Genomic DNA, 12,802 nt, shown 5'->3' with positions numbered 1-12,802 from the left:
TTAAAGGCCAGCCTCATTTTACAAAGCACATTCCAAGCCAACTACAGCTACACAGTGAGACCCAGTTTTTTTGTTTATTTTTAATCTACTCATTCAACCAAGGATATGCAAGCTTTAAGTCCCTAGATAATACAGACCTATAGTTCTAAATCAACTGGGATTTGTTTTAAATTACATTACTCCCCTTCACTATTTCCTCTAAACATTAAATATGCTCCTAGAGAGTAAGATGGCCAGGGAAAATGTTTTAAAATCCAAATTTTAAAATGCAGTTGTGTTAGTTACTTTAACACCATGAGGGACTTCTAACAGTACAATGGTGCATACCTGAAATTAGATGAGGTAAAAGCAGATCAGGAGTTTAAAGTTGGCCACCTTGGCCACATGAGGTCCTGTCTCAAAGTCACACAAAATATTAACAGGCAGCCAGGCAGTGATGGTGCACACCTTCAATCCCAGCACTCAGGAGGCAGAGGCAGGAGGACCTCTGCGAGTTCAAGACCAGCCTGGTCTACAGAGCGAGTTCCAGGACAGCCAGGGCTTCACATAGAAAACAAAAATATATAACATACATACATACATACACAGGCACACTAGTCATTATGACTAAATTCTTTTTTAAATTACATTTTAGTTAATGAGTATTCATTTGTAGAGTGCACATATGGAGGTCAGAGAACAACTTGCAGGAATTAGTTATCTCCTTGCACAAATGGTGTGGGCCCCAGGAATCAAACTCTGGTTGTTACAGGTTTGGATGGTTAAAAAAAAAATGCCTTTATATGCTGAGGCATTAGGCTGACCCATCATGGATAAATTCTAAATCAACTTTCAAACAAGTTCACATCCATCTAAGCTACTCATAAGAACAGGCAGGGTGAACTTTATATTTCTGTCATAAGATTATTATTCATTTTAGGATTTTTGTTTGGTTGACTGGGACAAAATCTCCAACTCAAAATCCTCCTGCCTCCATTTGACTGCAGAGTGCTAGATCACAGGTATGTAACATCAAGCCTAGTTCCAGTATTTTGTTTTATAGAAAAACATTTTTTAATTTTTATTTTTGGGGGGTGGAAGTTTGAGAAAAGGTTTCATGTAACCCAGGATGACCTTCAAATTCAGTTCACAAAGCAGCCAAGCATGATTCTGACTCCACAAGTTTTGCCATCATCTCTAAATGACTATTATCTTGTCAACTCAAAAAAAAAAAAAAAAAAAACCACAATTCTTAAAACCCCATTTTGAGCTGGGCGTTGGTGGCCCACACCTTTAGTCCTAGCACTCACACTCGGGAGGCAGAGGCATGTGGATCTTTATGAATTCGAGTCTCGTGTTTGTGTTTCTTAGGCAAATTATAGCAAAAGAACAACACCTAGTATCACAAAACAAATAGGTCATATTACTAAGAAAATTATTCTGGCACACAATCACACCTACCTCTGTTTTTCTTATTGTTATGACTATCACAGGAAACAGTAAACTATTACAAATAAAACAATATGTTGGTACTGGCCTAATCATTATGTGGAAAAATTTTTTTTCAACCAAACGTTCCTTCACTCATGTGAAACCGCACAGAAATTGACTTTTCACTTTGCTTGGATGCTACCTGACACACAGTAACCTGACACAGGTAACAAGTCCATGAGTTTTAAGTCCACTTCTCCAAAGCAAAACTTCAAAGCACGCCGTCTTAGTCCGTTAGGTTTTTTTTTTTTTTCTTCACCTTTTACAAAATATTCCATTTCCTGTTCAAATAAGACTGAGACTTGCTAAAAGATTCTTCAAACACTATTATTGACTCCCCTCCTCCCCCCCCCCGCCCCTTTAGATTTCACAATTGAAACTTTCAATCACTTCAGGCGCATACCCATTAAACTAGAATAGTAGTGACAGGTAAAATGTCAGGCGAAATCGCATCCATGAATTCATGGTGGGACTATTTGGCTTCCATCTAGTACTTTTACTACCTCGTTTTGTGTCTTCGGAAAAGGCAAAGAACCTAAACTTACTCAAAAAACTTGCAAAACAAAACAACCGATTTAGGCCAGTTCTTTTATCTCTTAACACGGTGATAAGCGGGGGTGGAAAACGAACTTTACTAATACTTGTCAGTGCCTCAAGGTTGTTCCGATTAAAATAAAACCTTTCGACTCCAAGGCCGCACCGCAGCATTCCAACACTTTAAAACTGAACAATAAAGCATCCACCTCCCCGCCGATCCCGGCCCGTTAAGACTGACAAGTCTCTCGGCTCGGCTTCCCGACTCCGGAGCGCGCCACCGCCCGGCACGCCCTGTCAGGCACAGGGCGGAGCTGGACCGGCCAGACCACCGTGCCGCCCGCACACCGCCGCGGACTCCCGGCTGAGACCGAAGACGCTGCCCGCTCCAGGAGCCCCCGACCCCGAACTCGGAGCGGAGGCACCACGCGGTGCAGCCCCGGTCGCCGCACGAGGGAGGGCGGCGGCAGGGACGGGTTGTCACCTCCGAGCCGATGCACTGGGAGGTGGCGTGCGTGACCACGTTCGGGTCCAGGGAAAACTGGACGCCTCACCTGCTCCTCTCGAAGCCACCGCTGCCGTTCGCTGAGGGGGCAACATGGATCCTCCGCCTTCGGCAGAAGTAGCAGAGGCGCAGAAACAGGAGCAGGCTGAGGAGGCCCTAGGGGAGGGAAACAGGCGGGGCCTGGACTCCGAGAGAAACAGAGGAGGAGGAGCGCGCGGACCCTACAGCTTGTGGGAAAGCCCGACCGACAGCGCAGGGCGTGGCGAGGGCGGGAAAGCGCACGCGGCCGGGTCCCGCCACTGTTCGATGCGCGTGCGCCGGAGCGTGTATCACGATGCGGTACCTGTGACAGGGTACTGGAACCTCAGGTCCATCGGGAATTGTAGTCCTGTGCTCTCTGGGCCCTGCCCCGCTGTCCCAACTTTTCGCCCTCATCCGGGAGGAAGAGGAAACGGAGGGGGCGGAGCCGAGTGGGTCTTCTTACCGCTGAACTACAACTCCCAGCAGGCCTTGTAAAAGGAGAAGAACGAGGAGGGCTCTAGGTAGACCCTGCCTGGCGCCTGAGGCGGAGACCAGGGCCGGGCTTTGGCTACCCGGTTCCTGCCGGGAGCCCCCACCCGGCCCGTCTGATGGGCTCTGGTGTTCCTCGCTATCCAGGACTACAGGTGGTGAGCTGAAAGGCCACAACCTGGGATGACGTGACGCTTTGATGACTTTGACTTCACAAGGACAGACCATCGTGACTTCATTAGTACCAGTATCATCATCACCCCCCCAGTTCATATCCTTGACTAAGTCTTAAGTGAATCATCCTAATAGTTAAGTAAGACCTTACTAAATTAGGCTCCGTGTGGTAATCTCAGTACTCAGGAGACCAGGAGAGAAGGATCAGGTACTTGCCTGGACTACATAATGAGTTCGTGTCCAAAACACACACACACCTTTAGCATGACCGCTACTAAGGCATAATCCACCTTTTATGGATTTTAGGCTTATAGAACCTTGTTTAAAAGTTGCTTTACAAAACGAAGTTGTTGGAAAATGCTTTTATTCATACTTGACATATGATTGAGGAAAATACAATTTGCCTCAACTGAAAAATACTGTTTTTGAGTTCTAACAAATCCTAACAGATGAAGGTAGTTATCCAACTTCTCCCCATCACCACCACCTGGCCTCACTATTGTCTCTCTCGTTCAGCAAACGTCTCTACTTTCTTCCTTCTGCCTACTCACAGCTTCCCTCCAACTACCTCAAGACTCTGCCAAGCCTTTCAGCTATCATTACTCCTAAGTGATTAAACCAGAGGTAATGATGATAATTCTACTTCAGCCTACCTAAAAAAAAGTCCTGTTTGCACTTCTTAAGCCCTGCCCCTTTCTGATCTCCCTCCCCTCCCCCCCACCAGCCACAACTCTCAAGACTGTTGGGATAATTCCAGATTTTAGATTTAAACCTAGATTAGATCTTCTAGGTTGTGTAGTTGTTTCTTTTAAGATTATAACTTGAATCAGCGGCTGTGATCACCCACAGGAGACTCTCATGGGACCAGGCCTATAAATATCTCCTCATGAGGGGGAGGTACATATTCAGGAGCCTTCATGAGCTCCTCAGAGACCCACTGCTCCCAATGTTATATAAGAGGTGTAAAATTGACCAGAAAGTGGGACTCTTTCATTACCACAACTGCCCATAAGTGGCCCAAAGAACTCCTCAATGCTACAGGTGAGACTCTTTAATTTGTATAGTTGCCAATAAATTGCCCAAGGGACTTCCTGGTGATGTAACTGCCTGAGTCACCCATGCATCTATAAGTAGCCCTAATAAACTCAATGGTTCACTAAGCTGGACTTGGATGAATTCTTTCCTTGGCCTGTCAGTGCCCTTCCCTGAAGGATGAATAGGCCTTTCTATCTCCCAAGAAAAAGTCACACAGCATAGGCCAACCTGGCCCAACAAGAAACTAGAAGTAAACATCAGGGGAAGAAATTAATTCAGAAGACAGGACTTACAGGACTTGACACAATCCATTATGTTACATGCTCGAATAGAAGAGCCAAAGGTCAATGACTGGTCACAATTGCAAACATTATTGTGAAAGAATTTAAAATCATCCACACATTCTATCATTCTCCATTTCCCTTTCCTATATCTTTCTTTTAATGATTTTGTGTGTGTGTGTGTGTGTGTGTGTGTGTGTGTGTGTGTGTACATATGCCACAGTAGAAGTCACATGTAGAAAGTCAGAGGACAACTTTTCAGAAGTTGATTCTCTCCTTTTTTAAAATTTATTTTTAGCTGGGAAGTGATAGTGTATGCCTTTAATCCCAGCACTTTTGAGGCAGAGGCAGGCAGATCTCTGTGAGTTCAAGACCAGCCTGGTCTGCAAGAGCTAGTTCCAGGACAGGCTCCAAAACCCACAAAGAAATCCTGTCTTGAAAAAAAACTAAAAAAAAAAAATTATTTTTAAGTATTATGTGCCTGTGAGTATGTGCACATGAGATACTGGATCCCTTGGAGCTAGAGTTATAGGTATTTGTAAGCCACCTAAACACGGGTGCTAGGAACTAAACTTGGGTCCTCTGCAAGAGCAGCAAGCTCTCTTTAAGTGATGAAACATCTTTCCAACATCTCCACCTGGCTTTTGAGGCAGGACCTCTAGTTTCTGGCACTCACTGCCTTTGAAAGCTTCCCAAAGATGTCCTGTCAATTCCCATCATGCTTAGAACCACTGAGAAAAATATATATATATTTGTGGGTGGTGTAGGGATCAAACTTGGTTGTCATTCGGAGTAAATGCTTTTAACTGCCAAGCCATCTTGCTGGATCCTGCACTACATTTCTCCCAGTGCCTTCTTGCTATCAGATTTGAGTTTTACATTTTTGGGGGGAAGGGGGGTTGGAACAGAGTTTCTCCCTGTAGCCCTGGCTGTCCTGGAAAACCACATGCTTTCCTTTGGTAGAGGTTGGTCTCTAAGCTGTGATCAATCCAGAAATCTATCTGTAATTTGTTCCATGTTTCAAAAATCAATCCTTCTTCCAAGTGTGAGGAAGGCTGATGTACTTACAGTGGCCTCAATGAAGTCATGTTTGGGCAGACCTAATGCTAGCACTTGCTGTTCACTTCCCAACAGAATGGATTTCAGTGCATTTTCATTGGAAGCTGTTAAAATCAAACAGAGCATCTTGTTCCATAGCAGAATTAGGTATGTAATATTAAAAGAAACAAAGTTCATGAGCAATTAGTATAACTTATACCTTCTTCATTGATGAATACAACCTTTTCAGTTACTACCTGTTTCAGGCACTGGTGCTGTAGCTTTTTTGTTCAAAACAAACAAAATTCTCCATTTGGAATTTACATTATAATAGGAAGACAAAAAATGAAACATCACCAGGCCTAATGGTGTTGTACCTTTAATCCCAGCACTTAGGAGACAGAGGCAGGTAGATGTATAAGAGTTCAAGGCCAGCCTTGTCTACACATCAAGTTCCAGGACAGCCATAACTACATAGACATAGACAAGAACAAAACAACACAAAAAACCCACAGCTGAAGTTCAAAATACCAAATATTGACTGTCATTGCAGCCTGTCTTCTCACTTAGAACTGAATCACCTGACATGACTAGAAGTTGATCTTTTCTTGTGGTTTTCTAGAAAAAGGTGACAGGTGACATGTAGGCACTTTTGAGTGGGGCCAGAGTGACTGACATTAAATTTTAGCACTAATACTCATTAGCTGTGCAAACTCAAGTGAATTAATCTCTCTGAATCTGTTTCATCATCTACAAACTAATTGTAATAACCACCGAGTTTTAGATTAAATGAGATGTGTTTGTCCCTGATGGTTAGTCCAGAACTGGTGATTATATTCACTCTGGAAAAGCCAAGCAAAGTCATAAATACTCAAGGCACTTATTTTATGAAGCATAAAAATAGCAAAATTGTTATCCAAAATGACATCCACTATGACTCAAGATTCCAAAGCCTTCCCAAAATAGGACATTTGTTATGTTTCAGGCATAGAGAGAGTCAGTAATGCTGCATAAGATGCATTCCTGTCTTCCACAGACTCACATACTTATGGTGTAAACAGCTAAGTATCATTCCTTATTGATGCTCCATCTGGCACTTACCACCTACTTACAGGACCAACGGCTAAGCAGCTTCAAAAGGATAGAATATTACCTGCATGGAAATCATTTAAATACCCACCTTGGGTTGGGGTGGAACTCAGTAGTTAAAACACATGCCTAGCATGCTCAAAGCCCTGGTTTGGAGCCCATCAACACAAAAATAAAATGCCTTTCCGGGCTCAAGAGATAACTTTATGGTAGAGCACATGTTTAACATGTAGCAGACCCTGGATTTGACTCCCAAGTATCACAAAATAAGATATTTGCACCTTAATTTTCTTGTATATAAAGTAGGATGATAAGTGTTGGGCATGGTAGCATGTGCCTTTTAATCCCAGAACTCAAGAGACAGAGGTAAGTGGATCTGAGTTCCAGGAGACAGTGAGGGCTTCAGAATGAGACCCTGTCTTAAAAACTAAATGAATAAAATAGGGTGATGATTTGGTTAAAATAGTAAACTCCACTGCATGGTGTGTTATAAAGCTGAATTAGTCCCATCAACAAAAAGAAAAAGAACAAAAAAACTGTAGACCCAAATACTGAGAAAGGTGATTTAAGGCCACTCAACAGAAACTTCATCTATTTAAAGGGGGTGGGTGTATAGCTCAACTGGCAAAAGCACTTGCTTTGAGAGTCTGATGACCCAAGTTCAAATGAAACCCAGGGAACCACATAAAAATGTTGCATTCAGTAGCTCTTGTTTGTAATCTCAGCACTCATATGGACTGATGGGAGAGTGCGATAGGAGAAGCTCACAGAACAACTAGCCAGGAGTAGCTGGTAGCTGGCAAAGTGTCAGGAATGTTAAGAGTGATCCTGCCTCGACCAGATGGTGGTGGCACATGCCTTTAATCCCAGCCCTAGGGAGGCAGAAGCAGGTAGATCTCTAAGTTTGAGGCCAGCCTGGTCTACAGAGATAGTTCCAAGGCCACACAGAAAAGCCCTGTTTTAAACAAAACAAAAAGGAGGAAGAGGAAGGAGGATCTCTGAGTTGGAAGTCAGCCTGATCTCCAAAGTGAGAACCAGAACTCTGTGTAGAGAGAACCTATCTGGAACAACAAAAAATGGGTGTGCAAGGCATAAGAGAAGGCTCAATGGTTAAGAGCACTTACAGGTCTTCTAGATGCCCCAAATTTGGTTTCCAGCACCACTCATGTAACTCCAGCTCCATAGGATACAATGCCTCTGGCCTCTTGAGAACACCTGCACACACATGCACATGCCTCTCCCACATACATACATATAATCAAAGATAATGAAAATACTTTATAAGCTGGGTGTGGTGATGCATAATTTTAATTTTTAATTGCAGCACTTGGGAGGCAGAGGCAGTCGGATCTATATAGCTAGAGCTATATAGTGGAAACCAAAAAAAAAAAAAAAAAAAAGTAGATGTAGAGATGTAGGTATATATTTACCATACTTATTGTTGCTTATAGAAGATTTTAACCAAGGTTATCTATCTGTTTGTAGCAATGTGGAAGAGGTTAGTAATAAAGGAAGCTTTACAATATAGTCATGTACCACATAATGACATTTGGTCAATGACAGCATAAAAGCTATCATTTAGTGATGTGGGCATTGTGGTATATATCCTCTCATTCATGTGATTATGCTAATGCTGGGGCAAACCTACTGGACTGTCAGTCACATAAAGAGATTGTATATCCAATTGTATATAGCTAGTATATAGTTAATAATGCCTGGTCATGTCAAGCATCATGCTGCTGGCCCATGTACTTACTATATTTAACATTTCAGAGTTTCCTGCTTCATAAAATGAAAGCTGTTGTTGGTTTTTCTTTTACTCTAGCCTCACATTGGAATACCAAAATATCATTGGGTGTTTTTACATTTTACTCTTTTGGCTCTTTTGAGGGCCCAGCACCCAGCTCCCAAATAAATCCCTCACAGGAGGCTTAGTCTTAATTATGAACACCCAGCCTAAGCTTGTCTTGTTTCCAGCCCACTTTTCTTAATTTAAATTATCCCAACTATCTTTTGCCTCTAAGCTTTTACCTCTTTTTTTTTTTCCTGTGTATTTTACTTCCCTCTTATTGGCTGAGTGGCTGGCCCCTGACTTCCTCCCCTCCATGATCTCTTGCTCCCTCCTTCCAGGTTTCTCCATATATCTCTACTCTCTGCCTGCCAGCCCCACTTATCCTTTCTCCTGCCTTGTTATTGGCCGTTCAGTACCCTATTAGACCATCAGATGTTTTAGACAGGCAAAGAATTACAGTTTCACAGAGTTAAACAAATGCAGCACAAACAAAAGCAATACATCCTTACATCACTTAACAAATGCTCCACAACATAAACAAATGTAACGCACCTTAAAATAATTTTCCACAACTGAAAGCAGTGTACATGTGACATTGGCAGCAGCTTTGCATGTCTTGTGTTCATTGAAATCATGTAATTGCAGCAAGAGCCACATGGACCATCCCATGAAGGTTTCTGAAAATACACTGTCCAGTGTTCCTGCAAGGGTAAAATTTCCTAATGATGCCATTCTCTCAACACATCCCTACCACTAAACAACTCATAAGTGCATACAACTCTGCAGCAACGGTCCGGACAGGGTTTTTCTGTAGCTTTGGAGCCTGTACTGGAACTTGCTCAGTAGACCAAGCTAGCCTTGAACTCACAGAGATCCACCTGTCTCTGCCTCCCAAATGCTGGGACTAAAGGCATGAGCCACCACTACCTGGCCGAGTATATGTTTGTTTGTTTGCTTGCTTGCTTTTTGGGTTTGTTTGTTTGTTTACCAATTCCAGGACTCAGCCCTCTTTGGCTGTGAAGCCTTGGCTGTCCTGGAACTCTGTATGTAGACCAGACTGGCTTTGAACTCCTAAAGATCCATCTGCCTTTGCCTCTGTATGCTGGGATTAAAGACTTGTACCACTACTGCCTGGCTCATGATTTTTAATGTATGTGGTGTGTGTGTGTGTGTGTGTGTGTGTGTGTGTGTGTGTGTGTGTGTGTGGTGGATGTTTATAACACATCTGGTGGCACAGACCTGTAAATCCCTGCTATTCAGGAGACTGAGGCAAGAAGACAGGATTTGAGGCCAGCTTAAACAACATAAGACTTTGTTTCAACACACACATACACATACACACAAAATGAAATTTAAAAAGGGCTGTGGATCTGGATAATGGTGGTACTCACTTGAGAGGGTGGTACTCACTTGAGAGGCAGAGGCAGGCAGATCTCTGAGTTCGAGGCCAGTTGGGTCCACAGAATGAGTTCCAGGACAGCCAGGACTACACAGAGAAACCCTGTCTCTGAAAAAGGGAGGGTGGAAACAGTGTAGCAACAGAGGACCAGTCTAGCATGGAAGGGGCCCTGGTGTCAATCCCTAGTACCAGAAAGGAAAAAGTGAAGATGTGGAGAAAGGGGAACTTGTATACTCTTGGTAGAAGTACAACTTTGTACAGCCATACAGAAAACAATACGAAGCATTTCAAAATACTTCAAGCAGAGCTACAGTATGACCCTGCAACCCCCAATGCTGAATATATATCTGATGGAAAGGTACACATCTGATGGGAAAAGATGCCCATGGTTTGATTTGTTCTGATTGTTTGGAACAGGGCCTCACTATATTGTTCAGGCTGGCCTCAAATTCCCTATTCTCCTATGTCAGCCTCTTGAGTGCTGGGACTGTAGAAGTATGCCATCACTCCTGCCTTTCCATGTTTCTTTCAGCATTGTACACAATTGCTAGAATACAGATTCAGTCACAATGTCTATCAGTGAATGAATGGAGAAGGAAAATGTATATAAACACAATAGAATATAATTATAGAATAAAAAAAAGGAAATCCTGTGATCTGCAGCAACGTTCAGGAAGTGACAGATATTATGTTGAGTAAAATAATTTAGTCACAAAAAAGACAAATACCACATGCAACTTTAATTCCAACATCTGAAAGGCAGAAACAGGTGGCTCTCCTTGAGTTCAGAGCCAGTTTTGTATACATAGTGAGCTCAAGGCCAGCCAAGGCCCCACAGTAAGACCCCATCTCAAAATAATAATTTCTGCCAGGTGGTGGTGGTGCACACCTTTATTCCCAGCTCTTGGGAGGCAGAGGCAAGGTGGATCTCTGAGCATGCTCTACAGAGGGAATTCTACAGAAGGAGTTCCAGAACAGTCAAGACTACATAGAGAAACCTTATCTTAGAAGTGTGTATGTGAGTGTGTAATAATAATAATAATATAATATAATAATAAATAATTTCTTCTGAGTCATTCCCCACCTAAAAGCTTTTTACTGACTTACTATTAGCCCTAAGATAAGACTCAAGTCCCCTTCCTTCTACTTTAACCTCCAGAATGCTGGGATTACAGGCATGTGCCACCACATCTGATATTTCAGGACATAAACTCTTCAGCACAACTGACCCCTTATCAGCCTGATACATAACCAAATCACTGTAAACACACAACCTTTCTTTTCTTGTTCATCCCCAAGTTCACTCATCAAGATAAACATCACAGTATAAAACATTTTATTAACTTAAAAAGCCTCATAGCCTTACAAATTCAAACACTTCAAAAACTCAGTCTTTAAAAAAAAAAAAAAGTCTCTTTTAAAATCCAGATTCTACTCCAAAGTCTTTCATTTATTTGTTTATTTTTATTATTTATTTATTTATTTTTGGTTTTTCGAGACAGGGCTTCTCTGTATTGTTTCGGAGCCTGTCCTGGAACTCACTCTGTAGACCAGGCTGGCCTCAAACTCACAGAGATTCGATTGCCTCTGCCTCCCGAGTGCTGGGATTAAAGGCGTGCTCCATCTAAAATCTTTTTTAAAATTTAAAGTCAACTGTGGGCTTCTGTAACATGAAAAATAAGTACTTTCATTCTTCAACAGGGGAAGAACTAGGGCAAAGTTACAATCTAAAGCAAAACCAAACTCTAACAGTGTGAATAACTCAACTTCCGATGTCTGGGATACACTCACAATCTTCTGGGCTTGGGTCACTTCTCCAGCTCCGACCTCTGCAGCACACACAACTTGTCTTCTTGGCTCCATTCCATACCTGCTCCTATTCTTAGGGACTATCCCATGGTACTGGCATTTCCAAAATGCTGGGAATTCTGCCGCAACTAGGGTGCACTTGCACCAATAACCTCTCCTGGGCTTTCTTCAGGGACTCCAGCCTTGCTACATAGTGCCAAGAAAGCTACTCTCCAGGACACCTCCATGCCTTCAAAACCAGTACCACCTGGGTGACTCATATTACCAAGTTCAGCTGCCAGCATGAGGCACCACCTTGGCCATTACTGGATTACTGGAACGGAGTTTTCTGTGAGCTGACCCTGACCCTGAACATTTCCCAGAAGACTTCACCTCACTGATCTGGTCTTTTCTTTCTAAATTAGATTTTATTATATTTTTTTCTACACTTTTCCCTACTCTCCTTCCCTCCTCCTCTTTCTCCTTCCACTCTCCCCCTCTGCCCCTCATGCTTCCAATTTATTCAAGAAATCTTGTCTTGTTCCCCTTCCTAAGCAGATCCATATATGTCTCTCTTAGGGTCCTCTTTGCTACCTAGGTTCTCTGGGGTTGTGGCCTGTACTCACTTATGAGTGAGAACATACTGTATTTGTCTTTCTGGGTTTGGATTACCTCACTAAGGATGGGTTTTTCTAGCTCCATCCATTTGCCTGCAAATTTCAAGATGTCATTGTTTTTTTATGGCTGAGTAGTACTCCATTGTGTAAATGTATCACATTTTCCTAATCCATTCTTCAGCTGAGGAGCATCTAGGTTGATTCCAGGTTCTGGTTATTACAAATAATGCTGCTATGAACATAGTTGAGCAAATGTCCTTATGGTGTGAGTGTGCATCCTTTGGGTATATGCCCAAACATGGTATTGTTGGGTCCTGGGGTAGATTGATTCCCATTTTTCTGAGAGACCACCATACTGATTTCCAAAATGGCTGTACAAGCTTGCACTCCCACCAGCAATAGAGAAGTATTCCCCTTACTTCACATCCTCTCCAGCATAAACTGTCATCAGAGTTTTTAATCTTGGCCATTCTCACAGGTATAAGAAGGTATCTCGTATTTGTTTTGATTTGCATTCTTCTGATGACTAAGGATGCTGAGCATTTCCTTAAGTGTCTTTTGAGATTCCTC

At 42.7% G+C, this 12,802-nt stretch overlaps 1 protein-coding gene across 3 annotated transcripts in view; it reads right to left on the bottom strand.

Annotated features, from left to right (window-relative positions):
• Atl3 (atlastin GTPase 3) overlaps window positions 1-3,163 on the bottom strand; it is a 43,962-nt gene extending 40,799 nt beyond the window's left edge. Inside the window, exon 1 of one of the 3 annotated variants that reach the window (XM_051193843.1) lies at window positions 2,994-3,163. Coding sequence is in view for 2 of the 3 variants with exons in the window: in XM_051193840.1 (XP_051049797.1) it covers window positions 2,559-2,604 (46 nt within the window). In the remaining variant the exon portion in view is untranslated. Of the gene's footprint in view, window positions 1-2,558; window positions 2,732-2,852; window positions 2,955-2,993 lie in introns of those variants that run through there. The other 2 variants (XM_051193841.1, XM_051193840.1) reach the window with 2 other exon arrangements.
• Between the last annotated feature and the right edge of the window lie 9,639 nt (window positions 3,164-12,802).

Source organism: Phodopus roborovskii, unplaced genomic scaffold (assembly GCF_943737965.1).
Source record: "Phodopus roborovskii unplaced genomic scaffold, PHOROB, whole genome shotgun sequence".
Lineage (NCBI taxonomy): Eukaryota > Metazoa > Chordata > Mammalia > Rodentia > Cricetidae > Phodopus > Phodopus roborovskii.
Note: the sequence above shows the minus strand (reverse complement) of the source record. Positions and strands in the feature narration are given on the sequence as shown.